Source organism: Heterodontus francisci, unplaced genomic scaffold, assembly GCF_036365525.1.
Source record: "Heterodontus francisci isolate sHetFra1 unplaced genomic scaffold, sHetFra1.hap1 HAP1_SCAFFOLD_1714, whole genome shotgun sequence".
NCBI classification, from domain to species: domain Eukaryota; kingdom Metazoa; phylum Chordata; class Chondrichthyes; order Heterodontiformes; family Heterodontidae; genus Heterodontus; species Heterodontus francisci.
The window spans coordinates 32,344-54,974 of NW_027141815.1; the positions used below are offsets into that span (position 1 = coordinate 32,344).

At 43.6% G+C, this 22,631-nt stretch overlaps 1 protein-coding gene across 1 annotated transcript in view; it reads right to left on the bottom strand.

The window, feature by feature from the left end:
- LOC137364733 (ras-related protein Rab-22A) overlaps positions 1–21,526 on the bottom strand; it is a gene marked incomplete at its 5' end in the record, with an annotated part of 40,923 nt that extends 19,397 nt beyond the window's left edge. The window contains one exon of the mRNA XM_068027765.1: positions 21,445–21,526. Within this exon, the coding sequence (XP_067883866.1) occupies positions 21,445–21,526 (82 nt within the window). The remainder of the gene's footprint in view (positions 1–21,444) is intronic.
- Between the last annotated feature and the right edge of the window lie 1,105 nt (positions 21,527–22,631).

Here is a 22,631-nt window from a genome sequence, read left to right on the forward strand (position 1 = left end):
CTTCCCACCTACATCCGTGACTCTTCTGACACCCTACGTCATTTTGACAATTTCCAGTTTCCTGGCCGCAATCGCCTCCTCTTCACTATAGATGTCCAATCTCTCTAGACCTCCATCCCCCACCTGGACGGTCTGAGGGCTCTCCGCTTCTTCCTTGAGCAGAGGCCCAACCAGTCCCCATCCACCGCCACCCTCCTCCGCCTGGCTGAACGTGTCCTCTCATTGAACAATTTCTCCTTCAACTCCACTCACTTCCTTCAAGTGTTGCTATGGGTACCCGCACGGGCCCTAGTTATGCCTGTCTTTTTGTGGGATATGTCGAACATTCCTTGTTCCAGTCCTACTCAGGCCTCCTCCCCCAACTCTTTTTCCTGTAATAAAAACAAGAAATGCTGGAATCACTCAGCAGGTCTGGCAGCATCTGTGGAAAGAGAAGCAGAGTTAACGTTTTGGGTCAGTGACCCTTCATCGGAACTGACAAATATTAGAAAAGTCACAGGTTATAAGCAAGTGAGGTAGGGGTGGGGCAAGAGATAACAAAGGAGGTCTAGATTGGACCAGGCCACATAGCTGACCAAAAGGTCACGGAGCAAAGGCAAACAATATGTTAATGGTGTGTTGAAAGACAAAGCATTAGTACAGATTAGGTGTAAATACACTGAATATTGAACAGCAGCAAGTGCAAACCTGAAAAAAAACAGTGGGTAAGCAAACTTTTTCCGGTACATTGATGACTGTATCGGTGCAGTTTCCTGCTCCCTCCCCAAACTGGAAAACTTTGCTTCTAACTTCCACCCTTCTCTCATCTTTACACGGTCCATCTCCGACACTTCCCTTCCTCGACTTCTTTGTCTCCATCTCTGGGAATAGGCTGTCTACTAATTCATTATAAGCTCACAACTACCTCGACTACACTTCTTCACACCCTGCCTCCTGTAAGGACACCATTCCATTCTCCCCGTTTCTCCATCGCATCTGCTCTGATGATGCTACCTTCCATGACAGCGCTTCTGATACGTCTTCCTTTTTCCTCAACCGAGGATTCCCCCCACTGTGGTTGACAGGGCCCTCAACCGTGCCCGGCCCATTTCCCGCACCCCTACCCTCACCCCTTCCTCCCAGAACCGCAACAGGGTTCCCCTTGTCCTCACTTTCCACTCCATCAGCCTCCATATCCAAAGGATCATCCTCCGCCATTTCCGCCACCTCCAGCGTGATGCCACTACCAAACGCATCTTCCCCTCCCTTCCCCTGACAGCATTCCGAAGGGATCATTCCCTCCGCGACACCCTCATCAACTCCTCCATTACCCCCACCACCTCATCCCCTTCCCACGGCACCTGCCCATGCAATCGCAGGAGGTGTAATACCTGCCCACTTACCTCCTCTCTCCTCACTATCCAAGGCCCAAAACACTCCTCAGATGAAGCAGCGACTTACTTGTACTACTTTCAATGTGGTATACTGTATTCACTGCTCACAATGTGGTCTCCTCTACCTTGGGGAGACCAAACGCAGACTGGGTGACTGCTTTGCAGAACACCTCCGCTCAGTCCGCAAGCATGACCCCGAGCTCCAGTTGCTGGCCATTTCAACATGCCCCCCTGCTCACATCTCGGTCCTGGGATTGCTGCAGTGTTCCAGTGAACATCAATGCAAGCATGAGGAACAGCATCTCATTTACCGATTAGGCACGCTACAGCCTGCCGGACTGAACATTAATTTCAGAGCATGACGGGCCCCCCATTTTACATTCATTTTTAGTTATTATTTTCTTTTATTTTTTGTGTTTATTTTATTTTAGTTTGTTCAGTTTGTTTCTACTGTGCTTACCCACAGTTTTTTTTCATGTTTGTGCTTGTGGCTGTTCAGTTTTCAGTCCATTAACACCCTATCTGCTTTGTCTAATGCTTTGTCTTTCAGCACACCATTAATATATTGTTTGCCTTTGCTCCATAACCTTCTGGTCAGCTATTCTGTGGCCTTGTCCGATCAATACCTTCTCTTTTGTTATCTCTTGCCCCAGCCCCACTTTACTTGCTTAAAATCTTTTACATTTCTTATATCTGCCAGTTCTGAAAAAGGGTCACTGACCTTAACGTTAACTCTGCTTCTCTCTCCAATGCTGCCAGACCTGCTGAGTTTTTCCAGCACTTTATTTCACATTCCCATCTAGTTTTGTCTCATCCGTGAACTTGGAAATATTACATTTGGTCCCCACATCCAAGTCATTGATATATATTGTCAACAGCTCGTGCCCCAAGTACTAATCCCTGTGGTACCCCACTAGTCACAGCCTGCCAAGGTGAGAATGACCCGTTTATTCCTACTCTCTGTTTTCTGCCCGTTAACCAATCCTTAACCCATGCCAGTATATTACCTCCTATCCCATGTGCTTTAATTTTGCTAACCAAGCTCCTATGGGGACTTTAACAAAAGCCTTCGTAAAATCCAAGTATACTACGTCCACCATTAACTCCCTTTATCAATTCTGTTAGTAATATCCTCAAAAGACTTGGTCAAACAGGTTTGTTAAACATGAGTTCCCATTCATAAATTCACATTGACTATGCCCAATCAGATCTTTATTATCTAAGTGTCCATTTATCACATCCTTTAGAATAGATTCTAACATTTTCCCAACTACTGATGCAAGGCTAACAGGTCTGTAGTTCCCTGTTTTTTCTCTCCCTTCCTTCTTAAATAGTGAGGTGATTATTGCTACCTTCCAATCTGCAGGAACCGCTCCATAATCTATATAAATTTTGGAAAATGATCATCAATACATCCACCATCACCCTACCTACCGCTTTCAACACTCTGCGAAGCAGAATATCAGGTCCCGGGAACTTATCAACCTTCAGCCCCATTAATTTCTCCAATACAACCTTCTTACGAATACTAATTTCCTTCAATTCTTCATTCTCTCTAGTCCCTTAGATCTCTAATTCTGGGAGATTTCTTGCATCTTCTTCAGTGAAGACAGACACTAAGTAACCATTTAGCTTCTCTACCATTTCTCTATTCCTCATTATAAATTCTCCTGACTCTGCCTGCAATGGACCCACATTTGTCTGAGCCAAACATTTCCTTTTTACGTAGCTGTAGAAGCTTTTACAGTCAGTTTCTATGTTTTTTGCTAGTTTATATGCATATTCTATTCTCCCTTATCAGTTTCTTGGTCTTCCTTTGCTGTTTTCTAAAATCCTCCCAATCCTCAGGTTTACAACTATTTCTGGCAACTTTATAGGCCTTTTCTTTAAATCCTATACAATCCTTAACTTCCTTTGTCAGCCACAGTTGACTGCCTTTCCTTTTGGGATTTCTGTGCCTTGAAGGAATGTATAGCTGCTGTAAACTACGTAATAATTCTTTAAAGCCTCTGTACGGTCATGCCTCGAGAGCAATGTAATTAAACTGGAATTCATTTAGTCACCACAAATATCAGTGGTTCCACTGAGCCAGCGCCACATATAAAAGAAAGAGCATTGTGTTTTTAGTCAGTGCGCAGCAAAGAAGCCGGCACCTTTGGTTACCTACCACGGTACGAGATGTTAGTACAGGTTACAACTGCTGCCATCAATTATAGTTTCTCTCAGCTGGTAGGGTGCAATAGGCCTTCCAAGTTAGCCCCATCTCCCCAGTTCATTTGATATTGCATCAAAGATGCAATTAGTTTTTGATTTAGGGGAGAATGTAAAAGCAAACAGGAAGTAAGGTACCAAAGTAAACTCTGACATACACATCCCACATTGACTAATTAAAAGGGGGAGGAAAGACCGGGAGGGATCCTTCTTGTTGAAACAATTCCCAATTTGTTTAGTGGGGAAAAAGCCAAGACTCAATTTTTTTTACCCAAATAGATCAGTCAGGTCAGAATTTCTTGGTGCTTGGCTGCACTGGCAATGCCACCTACAGCCAGGAGAACAACGTGGACAGTAACACCAGACAAGCCAGGGAGAAGAATGGCTAAATCCTGGGGTAAACATTACAGGTGGCCAGAAAAATTAATAATACTGCACCAGAAAGAAAGCAGAGCATCTATATAGCACTTTTCATGACCTCAGGATGTCCCAATCAATTAAATACTTTTAAGTGTAGTCACTGTTGCAATGCAGAGAAATGTGGCAGTCAATTGTGCACAGAGCAAGGTTGCACATACAGATATTAGATAAATAACCAGATAATCCATTTTGTGGTATTGGTTGAGAGATAAATATTGACTTGGACACCGGGAAGAACTCCTCGGCCCTTTTTTTGAAATAGTGCCAAGGGATCATTTATGTCCACCTGAGGGGAAAGACGGGTTACAGCCTCATCTGAAAGATTACACCTCTGACAGTGCAGTACTCTTCGGACTGGCACTGAAGTGTCAAGAGTGTGCTCAAATCTCTGGAATGGGGTTTGAATCCATGAGCTGTTGACTCAGAAGTCAGTGTGCTTCCAATTCAGCCAAGGCCAATACTTCAGTATTTAAAACAATATCAAGATATCAGCAAAAATACTGTACTTTTAACTCGAGTAAAGGAACAACAACAGTCAGGCACACTCAATAATGAAAAGTGCAAGATGAACCATGTAAACTCCTTTGTTAAAATGTGAATAAGTCAGTGCAAAGGGCAAAAAGGGCCATGCTCGGTGAGCCCCTCGCTCGTATATTTAACAGTTTTCTGACATCTAGGATTGTTCCCCTGGATTGCAAAAGGCCATGCAATGCCAATGTTCAAAAAGCTCAGAGTATCAGGCCTACTCCTATTTACTCTGCAGTTTCTGGTTAAAAAAAGTGTGGAATTAAAGCTGCCACACTCTGCAAAAGTTGCCCTGCAACAGATTACCACTCAGTTTATCTGTGCAGGACTCCCATGCTTGATAGGGCAGAATACCAGTTGCCTGTTAGAGAGAGGAGTGAGGAAGAGGACGCCAGGTGGGGATTTCAATTGACTGTTGGCTCTGCTATTGTGGCAAAGCCAACTTTCATTTACACTCCAGTACAGTTCTAATCACTCCATGAATCTCACAGCAGGGAAATATTCCTAGAAATTAACATTTATTTATTTTAATCGTATTACACAATCATACTGCAAACAATTGCTTTTCCTCGCAAAGATTTCTGATGTAGTCAATTTCCTTCTGCCAACAAACAGTAGTCTGCCTGATCCACCACATGAGCCCAAGGAGCCTAAATGTGCACGTACAGAGCTCCGACAACTATGGAGGACCTCAAGACAACAGGGAATTTAAATTCACACTCACTTTAACCAATAAAGTAGGACTAGCAGAACACTCTTTGTGCAGAATCCTGGTCAGCATATATATAGTAAAGGACAAATTTTATGCGTTAATTGACTGGTCATTATTAAGCAAAAATGTAAGCTGGAGTTTGCAGTCCAAATATTTCATCTTAAGCTGTATATCATTTATTCTTGGCTGTTTCATGTACAGACATCTGACTGCTATTGTATCTGCCACTCTACCAAATCTCAGAATGACACAGATACAAGTCTTGTTGGATTGCCAGCAGACCAGCATAATATAGGAAATACTGTTGAAAGTGGTCCAAGAGGTAGGCTCACTGTCACAAGTAATTTCCTGTCTTAACAAAAAGCAGTGTAACTCCCTCACCAATGATTCTGGGAACAGGTTTGTTCTTTTGGGATAATGACAGTTAAAATACCACCACAAAAACTGACACCATCAATAAAAACAACAAACAAACATTTACCAAAATTATCGAAGTGCAATAAACTTCAGGAACATGTAGTTCTGCATTTCCTTTACCTGGCCTACTGAAGTCAACAAGCCAGGAGATTTCATGAGTGAAGTGCATTTAATACAGAATTACAAGTTAAATAGTCAGGAGTTGACATTGTTGCTTATGTTTTGTGGGTGTTATGAATGCTGGACTTTGTAACATGATTATGTCTTAAAAACTGTGATTTTTACAAGTTTAAGGTGGAGTCAAAAGTCAGGCAACCTCATGTCCACTCTGCTAAAAGACAAGACAGAAATCTTGGTTACCAGAAGAAGAGAACACAGATCAAAGGCTTTTTTTTGAAAAAAAAGAGAGACTGCAGGGGTATAACACCTGAAGAACAATGGGTTTCGCCCTCCCAGGCTTTCACATCAGGTGATTCTGAAGATACAAACGTGCATGGCAGCTAACACCTGGAAACAATAAAAAGTCTGGGTGGCTCTGCTGAAACTGGACTTTGCACACTGGAAAAGGACAATGAGCTACTGGTTCCAGATAAATTTAAACAGATTTCCTGCAGGCAGACAGGCTGTAAGAAAGGAAACCAGCAGTTGCAACCTCAGGAGCGTGTGATAAGGAAGAAAGACAATTAGACCAGTGGTGGCAGCCTCAAAGGCGGGGCTGGGGAGGGGGGCAGGGGGGGAAGAGAGGAAGAGAGCGAGAGAGAGGTTACCCCTTCTCTCAGAGAAGCCTGATACAGCGAAAGGCTGCAAAGATTTGTACCCGTTTTGAAAGTTGTAGTTTGGAAAAAGACAGGATCACCAGGGATCACCTTATTCACAGAGACCCAGGTCAAAAGTACTCAAAGAAGTGAGCTAAGAGGACACTGACTTTAAGAAAGGTCTGGGATTTCCAACCCATTCAACTGGGAGGACTTTAGCACTTTTAACCACAAAGGTTTTAGCAAAGAGGACTGTGTAACATACAAGGGTGGTGTGAGGTTTTCAAGTATTTTAATAAGTAAAGGAAATACCTTTCTTTGTAATTTACGGTATCAGCTGTTTACAAAGTTAATGAGGATTTTTTTAGATTAGTTGTTATAAGAAGTCTTAAAATGTGAAATGTCCTTGCGTAATTTTAAAAATTGGTCTAAGGATTTATATCTCATTTCAACGTTAATGGTCTCACTGAGGTCAGAACAAAATGGGGGCTCGAGTCCGGGATACAAATGCAGAATCTGTTAAAAACCAATTTTCTGGAATTTTCAAGAATTTTAAATAAACAAGATTTCACATTTACTTTGGTTGGGTTCAGTAGGAAATCATGAAGAGCATTACATACAAGAATTTGTTGAGAGAGAAGATTTAACTCTCAATATATTGCAGCAGTTGAGAGAAAAGTCTATTTGGTAGTGATTGCAGCACACAGGGTTAGTAATATAAGCCCAGGGGCTAGGAAAGTGGACATAATCTAAGGCTTGGCACCGTGCTTGAAGCTGCAAAGAAGAGGATGTTTCTGCTAGTCTTCAAGTGGAGCTCACTGACAATTGCGTTGCAGAAGCGAAGATTGGAATGAGCACAGTGGAACCTGGGGAGGGCGAGAGGGGGGAGGGCGGGCGAGCGGGGGGGAGGAGGAGGACAGAGAGAGAGAGAGCGAGCGGGAGGGGAGAAGAGCGCGAGCAAGGTGGTGGTAGTAGTAGCGGTGGCGGTGGGAGGGGGAGGGGGAAGAGAGGGAGAGGGGGAAGAGAGGAGAGAGGGGGAGGGGGAAGAGAGGAGAGAGGGGGAAGGGGGAAGAGAGGAGAGAGGGGGAAGGGGGAAGAGAGGAGAGAGGGGGAAGGGGGAAGAGAGGAGAGAGGGGGAAGGGGGAAGAGAGGAGAGAGGGGGAAGGGGGAAGAGAGGAGAGAGGGGGAAGGGGGAAAGAGAGGAGAGAGGGGGAAGGGGGAAGAGAGGAGAGAGGGGGAAGGGGGAAGAGAGGAGAGAGGGGGAAGGGGGAAGAGAGGAGAGAGGGGGAAGGGGGAAGAGAGGAGAGAGGGGGAGGGGGAAGAGAGGAGAGAGGGGGAGGGGGAAGAGAGGGGAGAGGGGAAGGGGGAAGAGAGAGGAGAGGGGGAAGGGGGAAGAGAGGAGAGAGGGGGGAGGGGGAAGAGAGGAGAGGAGGGGGGAGGGGGAAGAGAGGGGAGAGGGGGGAAGAGAGGAGAGAGGGGGAAGAGAGGGGGGAGGGGGAAGAGAGGAGAGGGGGAAGAGAGGGGGGAGGGGGAAGAGAGGAGAGAGGGGAGGGAAGAGAGGAGAGAGGGGGGAGGGGGAAGAGAGAGAGAGGGGGGAGGGGGAAGAGAGGAGAGAGGGGGGAGGGGGAAGAGAGGAGAGAGGGGGAGGGGGAGAGAGGAGAGAGGGGGAGGGGGAAGAGAGGAGAGAGGGGAGGGGGAAGAGAGGAGAGAGGGGGAGGGGGAGAGGAAGAGGGAGAGAGGGGGAGGGGGAAGAGAGGAGAGAGGGGGAGGGGGGAAGAGAGGAGAGAGGGGGAGGGGGAAGAGAGGAGAGGGGGAGGGGGAAGAGAGGAGAGGAGGGGGGAGGGGGGAAGAGAGGAGAGAGGGGGAGGGGGAAGAGAGGAGAGGGGAGGGGAGGAGGAGAGGGGGAGGGGAGAGAGGAGAGAGGGGAGGGGGAGAGAGGAGAGAGGGGGAGGGGGGAAGAGAGGAGAGGGGGAGGGGGAAGAGAGGAGAGAGGGGGAGGGGGAAGAGAGGAGAGAGGGGAAGAGAGGAGAGAGGGGAACAGATAACTGCTGGCCTTACCAGTGATGCCCAAATCCCAAGAATGGGATTTAAAAATAAAGCAACTTTTTTTTAAAAAATGATTACAGGAATTTTGCCTCCACTACTCCAATGGGTGTTTAGATTTAGGTATACAGCAATGAATCAGGCCCTTCGGCCCACCGAGTCTGTACCGACCATTAACCACCCATTTATACTAATCTTATATTCCTACCACATCCTCACCTGTCCCTATATTCCTCTACCACCTTCCTATACTCGGGGCAATTTATAATGGCCAATTTACCTGTCAACCTGCAAGTCTTTTTGGCTGTGGGAGGAAACCGGAGCACTCGGAGGAAACCCACGCAGATACAGGGAGAACTTGCAAACTCCACACAGGCAGTCCCCAGAATTGAACCCGGATCGCTGGAGCTGTGAGGCTGCGGTGCTGACCACTGCACCGCCCTTATTCCTCAAACGGATCACTGTGAAGAATCTCCCGCTATTAGTCCTAAAATTACTGTTTACCAATTTGAACCGCAGTCCTCCAATTTTACTGTTGCAGTTTAATTTTAAGTAATATTCCAGATACATTTTGTCTATATCGAACAATCTTATATCCCTCTATACGATCGCCTCTCATATGCTTCCTTTTGAGGATCCAAAGTCCAAGTATCTCTGGCTTTCTATAGGTATATCAGGAATAAAAGAATGACTAGAGATAGGTTAGGGCCAATCAAGGATAGTCGTGGGAAGTTCTGTGTGGAATCGGAGGAGATAGGGGAAGTGTTAAATGAATATTTTTCGTCAGTATTTACAGTGGAGAAAGAAAATGTTGTCGAGGAGAATACTGAGATACAGACTACCAGGCTAGATGGGATTGAGGTTCACAAGGAGGAGGTGTCAGCAATTTTGGAAAGTGTGAAAATAGATAAGTCCCCTGGGCCAGATGGGATTTATCCTAGGATTCTCTGGGAAGCCAGGGAGGAGATTGCAGAGCCTTTGTCCTTGATCTTTATGTCGTCATTGTCGACAGGAATAGTGCCGGAAGACTGGAGGATAGCAAACGTTGTCCCCTTGTTCAAGAAGGGGAGTAGAGACAGCCCTGGTAATTATAGACCTGTGAGCCTTACTTCGGTTGTGGGTAAAATGTTGGAAAAGGTTATAAGAGATAGGATTGATAATCATCTTGAAAAGAATAAGTTCATTAGAGATAGTCAGCACGGTTTTGTGAAGGGTAGGTCGTGCCTCACAAACCTTATTGAGTTTTTTGACAAGGTGACCAAACAGGTGGATGAGGGTAAAGCCGTGGATGTGGTCTATATGGATTTCAGTCAGGCGTTTGATAAAGTTCCCCATGGTAGGCTATTGCAGAAAATACAGAAGTATGGGATTGAAGGTGAATTAGTGCTTTGGATCAGAAATTGGCTAGCTGAAAGAAGACAGAGGGCGGTGGTTGATGGTAAATGTTCATCCTGGAGTATAGTTTCTAGTGGTGTACCGCAAGGATCTGTTTTGGGGCCACTGCTGTTTGTCATTTTTATAAATGACCTGGATGAGGGTGTAGAAGGGTGGGTTAGTAAATTTGCGGATGACACGAAGGTCGGTGGAGTTGTGGATAGTGCCGAAGGATGTTGTAGGTTACAGAGGGACATAGATAGGCTGCAGAGCTGGGCTGAGAGATGGCAAATGGAGTTTAATGCGGAAAAGTGTGAGGTGATTCACTTCGGAAGGAGTAACAGGATTGCAGAATACTGGGCTAACGGGAAGATTCTTGGTAGTGTAGATGAGCAGAGAGATCTTGGTGTCCAGGTACATAAATCCCTGAAAGTTGCCACCCAGGTTAATAGAGCTGTTAAGAAGGCATATGGTGTTAGCTTTTATTAGTAGGGGGATCGAGTTTAGGAGCCACGAGGTCATGCTGCAGCTGTACAGAACTCTGGTGCGGCCGCACCTGGAGTATTGCGTGCAGTTCTGGTCACCGCATTATAGGAAGGATGTCGAAGCTTTGGAAAAGGTGCAGAGGAGATTTACTAGGATGTTGCCTGGTATGGAGGGAAGGTCTTACGAGGAAAGGCTGAGGAACTTGGTTGATTTCGTTAGAGAGAAGGAGGAGAAGAGGTGACTTAATAGAGACATATAAGATAATCAGAGGGCTGGACAGGGTGGATAGTGAGAGCCTTTTTCCTCGGATGGTGATGGCAAACACGAGGGGATATAGCTTTAAGTTGAGGGGTGATAGATATAGGACAGATGTCAGAGGTAGTTTCTTTACACAGAGAGCAGTAGGGGCGTGGAACGCCCTGCCTGCAACAGTAGTAGACTCGCCAACTTTAAGGGCATTTAAGTGGTCATTGGATAGACATATGGATGAAAATGGAATAGTGTAGGTCAGATGGTTTCACAGGTCGGCGCAACATCGAGGGCTGAAGAGCCTGTACTGCGCTGTAATGTTCTATCTATGTTCTATGGTCATTTGTCATAGCTTCGGGCCAGTTTTGTTCTTTTCTGCACCTCCTCCAAGACTTGAACCTCCCTAATTTCTGGATGCTGTATTCAGGGTGCCATCTGACCAGAACACTATAGCGTTTGGTCATTACTTCCTCTGATTTCATTTAGTTCACATTCCATGGGCTATGTTTGCTGCTTTGCATTGGCTGGAGAGGGTGAGCATGAACACTACCAAGACTCCTAGCTTTCTTTCAGCTTTACCTCAGACTATGTGTATTCACTCTTTTTTTTCCCCTTTCCCACATTCAACACTTTACACTTGTCTGCATTAAATTTTATCTGCCACTGTTCTATTTACCTAACTTGCCCTCATTTGAGTTGCCTCCTCCAATTCTACTGCCTCTCCTCGTTTTGGATCACCTGAAAACTTGTCAACTTTTATCCTTTCTGAATCCTGATCATTTTTTAAATAGAAACAGTAGTGGTTGTGGCACTAAGCCAAGTACTTCCCCCAATTCTGACATAACATCTCTAATGAGTGCGCATTGTTTCCTACCCTTCACCCATCTTATTTCATCTCATCATTTGGAAAGAATGCCACTGCAGCTTTCATTATGACATCCAATCTTTGACTCTGTCATTACAGATCTCTTTTAAATATAATCTTTCGTATCCTACCACATGAATTCTTCATTCTTAGTTTCCTAAAAAGAAAATCAAACCCACAGAAGTATAGAAATTGATAGCTAGATTTTAAAAAAGCACAAAGCCACTGGAATTAGGTATTCCAAATTCTCATTATTTACAAAAATTCACAGTCAAATACAGGTCTTAGTCAGGTGATACCGGCACCCAAACAGCAGACGTTCAACTGAAAAGCTGGAGGTATCTACTTTAAGTTATGAAGAGCAGCCTTGGAAGGAAAATTGGGGAATCAAGAACATGGGGACATAATCTAGAGTTAGGTCATTCAGGAGTGAAATCAGGAAGCACTTTTTCCATGCAAAAGACAGTAGAATCTGGAATTCTCCCCCAAAAGGCTGTGGATGTTGGGCATCGATTAGAGATTTCAAGACAGAGATGCATAGATTTTTGTTAGGTAAGGATAGCATGGGATATGGACTAAGATGAGTAAATGGAGTTGAGATGTAAATCAGCCATAATCTAATTAAATGGCAGAGCATTTTCAGACCTTTGACCAATGTTCTCCAAAATGAAGAATTTGTCACTTTGGTATTATGAGCCCACAGCAGAAGACTGCTCTTGTTGGACAGTCAAATTAGCAAACACTTATGGGGAAAAACAAAGTCCAATTAAAAAGGAAGGAATGTATGTTAAAAACAAAAAGTGGTTTGGCTAAGGAGGAGACATTCAACTGAAAAGCAAGAGGTTCTAGTTTGATTCATGGAAGAGCAACCTTGGAAGGAGAAATGGCCCAGTTATGGACCTGATAGAGCCCAGTAGAAAATGTGGGGCACAGGTCCAATCTGTCAATCTATTCAATAATGCTGTGAACAGCAATCACAGGGATTAATAATCAGGCGGAATGGTGTTCAGGCTGGCCTTGTGCATTTCCTTGCAGGCAACACTGGCTGAAAACAGTGAATTCATGGTGAATTCATGCGATCAGTCCTCTTTCTCTCACTCCCAAGTCTGTGTGCTCTGTGGAATTCAGAAGTACTTTAGATGCAATGAAGGGATTTAATACTAACAGTGGCCTGATTTACCATCTTGGGAGTAATCCAGCTGGGAAGTAGTGGTTCAGCTAATAATTGGGTTCGGAACTGAACATTAATGTACCACCCTCGACCTTCTGACCCTTTCATGCATCCTGGGTACCAAGGGACATTAATAAGAGCCATGGAGAAGATTGCAAGTCTTTCTTTTAAAATGGCCAATAATTCATGTATAGTTGCCAACCATCTTCTTTTTACATTTGGGGCCCCAATCTGCATTTGTGACCTGCAAGCAGTGGAATTTAAACTCCTCGTTTTCACTCCCCCACTGCCTACCCCACTACCACTCACCAACTCTACTCCTCCCAAATCTCTCAAATTACCGGACAGGCCCTGATCCTCCAATTCATTTGCTTCCAGCACTAATGACCTTGATTGCCACCTGTGGACCCTGGAGATTGGGAGCTGTCATTCTTACAAGAGCTCCTGCCTCTAGTATATAGAGGCTGCAATACATTATCTTCAGTTTCAAACGCAGAGTCAAAGAATAAAAATCTAAATTTCCTGGGGGTGGGGGGAATGCGACAAAAAAGGAGTGTAGGTTCACCGACTTTTCATTTCCATTAAAAACTTCTAAGCCCACCACTAAAAATAAAAGACAATTCTTTATATTCGAGTTCCCCCTCTAGAGAATAACTGATGGAATACAGGGTATAGTGCCAGCTTAAGATATGACAAGCTCATGTCCCAGTGAACTCCCATTGCAACATTTATTTCCTCAGGTTTTAGTTTTCACCAAAAACAAACTGAATTTCAGAATGTGATCCCAAAACATCACATTCTACCATTTCTAATTACAACGTAATGAAAAGAAATTTTACTTATTGTCACTTTGGTCACAGGCCTTTACTCAGGCCTGTTTTTGCAGTTCTATGTCGCTGTTATTGGAGTGGTCAGTTTTTTCGGTGGCCTGTCTCAGCTTTTTGAAGCGGTTTCCTAGCTTTTGAGTTTTGGAGGCTGGCATGTGTGCCATTATCCTCTTCGCCACCTCGAATCAGTATTAATCACAACAGGCCAAGGAATACACAATATTGAAAAAAAAATATCAAGTCAGACTAGCACCATGTAAAATACAATACAAGTGTCTAGCAACACTTTCTAGATTGGCTTTGTGTACATCAGTGCTATTTAATTGTTGTTTAGAGCAGCAGAATCCCCAGGTGGTAGTTTCAGCACTGATGGAATTATCCAGCAAGTATAACGTTATTGCTAACATTTTTGGTCTAAAATTTAGATATTTATCCATGCCTCACATACCAAGAATTAAATTTATCAGTGACGGTAGACAACTTAAAGAACTCAAGCACCAGTCTAAGAGTTTCTTGGAATACATACTTAACTTACAAAAGACCACAGGGAAGGGAAAACCTTCCAAGGATGGCCATATCTAGAACATATTGAACTGATGTGTGATCATGGACATTAGCAGACCCTCAGTCAAAACAGGACTTGGGTATCTGCCTTTTCGAAAATGGGCAGACACACCCTCAGAACCATGGTCACGCAGATTCTAAACAAACTACTTGATACACTATACGAAAAGCAAAATACTACGGATGCTGGAAATCTGAAATAAAACAGAAAATGCTGGAAATACTCAGGAGGTCAGGCAGCATCTGTGGAGAAAGAGTTAAACTGATGTTCTGATGAAATGCTAACTCTGTTTCTCTCCCCACACACATGTTGTCTGACCTGCTAAGTGTTTCCAGCACTTTCTGTTTTTACTTGACATCCTACATTGTTGCTCATTTTAGGCTGCACATATCTTGATTCCAATTATCTTTGGAGCCTGAATATTGATTTCCTTGGTGAGCAAGGGGGAGTAGCAGCAACATCTATGACAGGAAGTTCTGCTGACCATTCAATTTGGTTGCTGTAGCATTCTCCAAAACTAAACAGCATGCATCATGTATACATATCAAATGTGTGAACACAACAGCCTCAAAATGCACCTGAAGTACCCAGTGTAGACTGAGAAATACTCAGCACGCATTATAGCTAGCTACCCAAGCATTATCTGGTGAAACAAGAATCTGACTCATGCTAGTAGCGTTAATGGGCATCTTGAAGCGCAATGGATTCTGAAGTATTGTCACCTGTGTGTTTGATTGGATCAAAGTAGAAATTCATTGCCAAGCCATCAGTATGGGTGTATTCTATTCCTGTATGCAGCTATGAGTGGTTCAGAATAGCACCAGCAGCTACATAGCATAACAATGCAGTAAGGTGCTTCCTACAATTAATTACATCTGAAGTAAAGTTTAAAAAGGGTATGGAGAAAGGTCTCGGGAGTGGGACTAAGTGGACACAGAGCTGAGAAAAATGGTCTCCTTTTGGGCTGTAAAATTCTATGAAGTGCAATAAACTTTGTTGGAAAGTGATTAAAAGATACATTTATCCAACAACTGGAGCAAATGATCCAACAGGAATGCAGCTACTTTTTCATTCAACCTTGCCACCCCAGAAGCCTTCCAATATCAAGAGGCTCCAGGTTAGAATTAAGTCTATGGAGATCAACAAAACGTACACACTGTTTAACATATCAAACCAACTTCTTCAAATCGATGATTCACAGTTTGCAGCATCACGGACTCGCCCCAGCTAATCTCCTGAGGGCAGCAAATAACCTCAGTGGAAACTCTGAAATCATATCACAGACTAAGCAGTCGACAGGTAAACAAGTTATAAGCCCACGATGGAAACCACATGATAGCAGGATGTAGCTATTTACTACATTAATCCTTAACAGTAAAAGTTGTAAACCAGGTCTAATTATAGATAAAAGCAAAATACTGCAGATGCTGGAAATACTCAGCAGGTCTGGCAGCATCTGTGGAGAAAGAAGCAGAGTTAACGTTTCAGGTCAGTGACCCTTCATCAGAACTGACAAACATTAGAAACGTAAAAGGTTTTAAGCAGGTAATGTGGGGCTGGGGCAAGAGATAACAAAAGAGAAAGTGTTGATAGGACAAGGTCACAGAGAATATCTGACCAGAAGGTCATGGAGCAAAGGCAAACAGTATATTAATGGCGTGGTGAAAGACAAAGTGTTAGTACAGAGAGGGTGTCAATTGACTGTAAAATGAACAGCCCTGGCTCCAAGCACAAACATTAAAAACATGTGGGTAGGCACAGTAGAAACAAACAAAACAAACTAAAATAAAATGAATATGAAAAAAGAAAAAAACAGAATTAAAAAGGGGGGCCCGTCATAAAATGATTGAACTCAATGTTCAGTCCAGCAGGCTATATAGCGTGCCTAATCGGAAAAGGAGGTGCATTTCCTCCAGCTTGCATTGATGTTTGCTGGAACACTGCAGCAATCCCAGGACAGAGATGTGAGCATGAGAGTGGGGGGGGGGGGGCGGGCGCGGGTGGAAGGCGGTGGGCAGGGGGTGTTGAAATGGCCAACAACCAGAAGCTCAGGATCATGCTTACAGACTGAGCGGACTGTTCCACAAAGCAGTCACCCAATCTGCGTTTGGTCTCCCCAATGCAGAGGAGACCACACTGAGAGCAGTGAATATAGTATACTAAATTGAAAGTAGTACAAGTAAATCGCTGCTTCACCTGAAAGGAGTGTTTGAGGCCTTGGATAGTGAGGAGAGAGGAGGTAAATGGGCAGGTATTACACCTCCAGCGATTGCAGGGGAAGGTGCCGTGGGAAGGTGACGAGGTGGTGGGGGTAATGGAGGAGTGGACCAGGGTGTTGCGGAGGGAACTATCCCTTTAGAATGCTGACAGGGGAAGGGAGGGAAAGATGCCTTTGGTAGTGGCATCACGCTGGACGTGGCAGAAGTGGCGGAGGATGATCCTTTGGATGTAGAAGCTGGTGGGGTGGAAAGTGAGGACAAGGGGAACCCTGTCACGGTTCTGGGAGGGAGGGGAAGAGGTGAGGGTAGAGGTTTGGGAAATGGGCCACACACGGTTGTGGGCCCTGTCAACCACAGTGGGGGTGGGGTGGAAATCCTTGGTTGAGGAAAAAAGACATATATCAGAAGCACTGTCATGGAAGCTAGCATCATCAGAGCAGATGCGTCGGAGACGGAAAAACTGAGAAAATGGAATTGAGTCCTTACAGGAGGGTATTATAGATTGCATTTTAAGCAAATGATGAACACAAATTCCAGATTACCTAATTCTGCTCGTACCATTCCGCATAAAAATGCGGCTCGGAAACAGAACTAGTTTACCTCAGAGTACAGCTTGTATAGTTAACCATGCAGGTGTGTATTATATAGTATTGCAATGAGATTTCTTCTCTAATTGCCCTTATGAATATTGTACTATAGGACCACAAGGTCATGCAAGCTATAAAGGAAACACAAGGCAGTGCAGTGGATACAGAGTGTTAGAACACCAAGGTGGAGTGCACAGAATGGAGGGATACAGACTGAATCTCTTTCGCATCTTTCCACTGAATAGATTTCTGATTCAAGTCACATGATGAATCAAATCATTCCTGGACCACTTGTGCACCCCTAGAAGCCTGGAAATTAAAATCACCCATCTACCTGTCTGTTGACACAACCATATTAAGGAATATGGAACCAAGGCAGGTAAATAGATCACCCTTGATCTAATTAATTGGTGGAATAGGCTTGAGGGGCTGAACGGTCTACTCTTGTGCTTATGTACAACTCTGAGATATTCAAACATTGCTATTTTTAAACCATTGTCTGCACTGGTGTGATCCACAGCAACCACATCTGCATTAAGTGCCTGCAACTCGAGGAACTTCAGCTCAGAATTGATGAGCTGGAGTCTGAGCTTCGGACAGTGCAATGCACCAGGGAGGGAGAAAGCTGCCTGCACACTGTTCCAGGAGGCAGTCACACCCCTTAAGCTAGGTACTTCAGATTTGGTCTGTGGTCAGCGACAGGAAGGTGTGACTTTGAGTGAGGCGGGTATGGGGATCCAGAAGGTAGCAATGGAGGAGACTCAGGCCTTGCAATTGCCCAATAGGTTCAAGGATCTTGCAGGTTGTGTGGACCAGAAACAGGAATTGCAGGGAGAATGAGCAAACTGACCACAGCACCACAGTGCAGAAGGAGCCATTCAAGCGGGGCGGGGGAGAAGTAAAAAAAGGGAATGTTGCAGTGGTAGAGGACAGTATAGTTAGGGGGATAGATACTGTTCTCCGCAGCTGAGTGCGCGAGTCCCGAAGGCTGTGTTGCCTGCCCAGTGCCAAGGTTAATAACATCTCCTCGGGTCTGGAGAGGAACTTGAGTGGGAGGGGAAGGATCAAGTCGTTGTGGTCCACGTTGGGTACCAATGTCATAGGTAGGACTAAGAAAGATGTTCTGCTGAGGGAATATGAGCAGCTTGGGGGTAAATTAAAAAGCAGAACACAAAAGGTAATAATCTCTGGATTACTACCTGAGCCATGATCAAATTGGCACAGGGTAAATAAGACCGGAAAGTTGAATGCGTGGCTCAAAGATTGGTGTGGGAGAAATCGGTTTCCATTCATGGGGCACGAGCAGTGGTACTGGGGTAAGTGGGAGCTATACTGTTGGGACAGCCTTCACCTGAGCCATGCTGGGACCAGTGTCCTGACGAATCCGGAGCTATACTGTTGGGACAGCCTTCACCTGAGCCATGCTGGGACCAGTGTCCTGACGAATCCAATAACTAGGGCTGTAGAGAGGGCTTTAAACTAATTCGTTGGGGGGACGATTCAGGCGAGGAGAATATTAGAAAGTTAACGCAAAAGGACATAGCAATAGTACAGCATACAAAGGTCAGAGTAGGGAAAAATGGTAAAAAGACAGAATTAAAGGCTACATATCTGAATGTACACAACATTTGTAAAAAGATGGATGAATTGAGAGCACAAATAGAAATAAATGAGTATGATATGATAGCCATTAGAGAGACCATGGTTGAAAGGTGACCAAGGCCAGGAACTAAATATTTAAGGGTATTTCACATTTTGGAAGGATAGTAAGAAAGGAAAAGGTGGCTTGGTTAATAAAGGATGCGATCAGTACCGTAGTGAGAAATGATCTTGGCTTGGAAGATCAAGATGTGGAATCAGTTTGGTTGGAGATAAGAAATAGCAAAGAAAAGTCACTGGTGAGAGTAGTTTATAGGCCTCCTAACCATAATTTATACTCTGTCCTGCAGTGTAACTAAGAAATAATGGGGGCTTGTAGGAAAGGTACTACAATAATCGTGAGTGATTTTAATCTTCATATAGGTTGGACTAATCTTTGGAATTCTCTACCCAAGAAAGCAGTGGAGGCTGGGTCATTGAATATATTCAAGGCTGAGTTAGACAGATTTTTGATCTACAAGTGAGACAAGGGTTGTGGGAAGCAGGCAGAAAAGTGGAGTTTGGGCCATAATCAGATCAGCCATGATCTTATTGAATGGTGGTGTAGGCTGGAGGGGCCGAATGACCTACTCCTGCTCCTATTTCTTATGTTCTTAATCTTTTTGTCCAAAATATAGACAGGGTTGGAAGATCATTTCTGAGCAAACTAAATTGGAAATGATTTGAAGAAGCCTTTTCTGTCCTTGATGGCAGCAGCTATTTTTCTCTTGAACCCTTTACTAAGACATTAGCAGCTTTCAAAATATACCTAATGAATACCAAAATGTTCATGAAAAACAGCTGAACAAAAGGGAAAGGTTTCTCCCCCATGTTAGTTCGAAGAAGATTGTAAAATCCTTTGGAAGCTACATTCCATAGTGAATATCTCCTCCTCCCCAAATGATAAAGAAAAATTAAAAAAGTGCACACCACAAAACATTTCAGGAAATAGGAATTGTTTCAAAACAAAAAAAACACCTATATCTCTGACTTTGACATTTAAAATCTATTGGATTTGTGAAAGGGATAGCTTCAAGGGCTGCAATATTCAAAACAAGCAACCAGTGTCTACATCAATGGGCTCTTCCTGATGGTACCAATGTACATTGTGTTGCTGTCACTAAAATAAACTTTAATTTTCCATGAGGCAGTTCTCAATGGAAGCCTGGCAGTTGCACCCATGAAAAACAGTTCTTGCAACTGATTTTAAAGCCTCTAAAGAACACAAGTAGTGTCAGAAAAGAAGCATTTTTGTCTCTTCCCACTCAGACTGCTTGTCTGACAGCCAGTACTGGATGACCAGAATTTTCCTCCAGCTAAATATTGCAAGACCAAAGCCATTGTCTTCAGTCCTTGCCACAAACTCCATCCCCTAGCCTCTGATTCCATACTTCTCCCTGGCAACTGTGAGGCTTGGCCAGATTGCTTGCAACCTTGGTGTCATTTGACCCAGAGATAAGCTTCCAACCATATATCTATGCCAATGCCAAGATTGCCTATTTCCACTTCTGTAATATCACCCTACTCATCTGTTGCTGAAACATCCGCTGCTGAAATCCTCATTCATGCCTGTTACTTGTAGATTTGACTATTCCAACATACTCCTGGTCAGCCTGTCATTTTCTACCCTCTGTAAAATTGAGCTCATCCAAAACTCTGCCTGCATCCTAATTTGCACCAACTCCTGTTCCACCCTGGTGCTCACTGATCTACATTGGCTCCTGGTTTAACAACACCTCAATCTTAAAATTCTCATCCTCATTTCAAATCCCTCCATGGCCTAAGCGCTCTCTTTCTCTCCTCCACCCCTACACCCCTCAGACATAACTGTACTGCTCCAGTTTTGGCCTCTTGGACATTCCTGATTTTAATTGTTCCACCATTGGCAGTCATGCCTTCAGCTTAAAAGACTTAAACTCTAGATTTCCCTCCATAAACCTCCCTGTCTCTTTCCTCCTTTAAAACCCTTTTTAAAAATCTACTTTTTTGACCAAGCTTTTGATCAGCTGCCCTTTTATGTGGCTTGGTATCACGTTTTGTTTGATAACGCTCCTGTGAAGTGTCTTGAACATTTTACTGCATTAAAGGCACTATATAAATACAAGTTGTCGCTGCTATGATTAATTGACCTCTATCTTTCAGTCATAGTACACATGGGGTTAAAAACCAGACTCATTATAAAGTGACCCAGCTTGTTTTGATATACAACAGCCGCAGTATTTAGATGTTATGCCTGTCTTAGCTGTGAGGGAGAGGTCAAGCATTCAAACATTTCAATGCAAATACAAACGTCTGGTGTGTTTTGTTTCTATATGTTTGATGGGCAGCTGAGTTTAAGATAAATTTAGTTCAATTTCCTTTGATCAAATTTTGAAAAGCATTTCTCAGCCTGACTTGCTAAATAGTCCTTCTGAAGCCAGAAGCATGAGAAATAGCGAATGAGGGAGAGAAAGAGAAAAAGAACCCTCAGAAAGACAGAGTACAAGGTCAGTATCAAATCACAAGGCTGATTTTCATTTCAAGCCTCATTTAGTTCACACTACAGCTTGGTGCAGCAGACACGACTGCGACTTTCCATCATCTAAGAAGGATAATAAGCCGGTAACCACAATGTAAATTTACATTGCGTTAAATGTGACTTCTCACTTACTTGTTTACTATTTAATACATTTTCTCGGCAGTTTAAAAGGGAAAGACAGATTTGTGTTTATATCGCACCAATCCTGACCTCAGGACATCCCAAAGCATTTTACAGCCAATTAAATACTTTTGAAGTGCACTTCTTAGTGTAATGTAGGAAATTAAAACCAAATCTATAATAATGTTTTTTTAAAACTCTGGACCAGCAATAAATTACATAGATAATGGGCAGGTAATACACATTCATTGGAATCAATACTTGGGAACTTTTTGAGATGCTGAATCCAAGGAAAATATTCACAAAATCCCACCAAAATGTCTCACACCTGTGCAACTCCTGGGGTCAAGCAGAATTTTATTCACTTACCCTCTCCTGACCAGCTGTGTCCCAGATAAGAAACTTGTGCAACTCGCTTTGATACTGTACTGTCTTTGTCATAAAGGAAGCCCTAAATATAGATCAGAGATCATAAGTTACACAACATTCAGGAGGGCGGTATGCACACTCAAAAGTACATCTTAAAAAACCTTGATATTGCTCACCCTATTGTGGATTGATGTTCGGGTCAAAACTATCTTCTACAAACCTCCAAACGATGCTGGATTTGCCGACACCCGTATCCTGGATATACATGAAAGGAAAAAAAGTTAGTTTATATCCTTCCAATGTTCCTTGTTGAGATGAGTAAAAGTGGGAGACAAAAATAAATGCTTGATCCAATATTCAGTTTCACTTAAAATCAAATAATTTCAATTACTTCCAAAAGGTGGACCAAACAAAATGAATATACTTATTAAAAATTATTTCTCGGGCTGTGGCAAGGCTGGCATTTAGTGCCTTCATGAAGGTGGCACTGGGCTTTCTAAATAGAGGTTTTGATACAACTGAGTTGCTTGCTAGGCCACTACAGAGGTAGTTAACGGTGAACTACGTTGGTGTGGGATTGGAATCACACATACCCCACACCAGAAAAGGCAGGAAGGTTTCCTTCCTGAAAGAACATTAGTGAACCAGCCGACAATCTGATAGCTTGCTGTTTTTCTAGATCTTTTAAACTGAATTCAAATGCTCAAACTTCCATAGTGGGAAGTGAACTCACATCTTCTGGATTACCAGTCCAGTAAAATAACAAACACACTATCATGCCCTGTCCCCAAACCATTAGTGCACAGGTTATTGTGTGTGTGAACTATAGCAGTTGAGCTCATGAAGTGGAGTTTTACTAGAATTGGTCCTCGGACTCAGCAAAAAGCTTACATAAAATGCAAATACTGGAATCTGGGCTGGAAAATAAATTTGCAGAAGAGTTAGCCAACAGAACCTGTGACTGGCTCAAGAGCAAAACTGTACTGAACTGTACCTCCTTCAGACCTGCCTGGCTAAAGTTAATTTTAAACCTGGTTTTGCAGTCGACCAAATTTCTCCTTTCCTGTAGAAGAGACACATACTGATGCAAAGTTGCACAACCAAACAGTAAGACCTCCAGTGCCTTGTCTGAACAATCAGTGGCAGACATTTAAGCAGACAGTTCATAACTCTCAAAGATATATTCA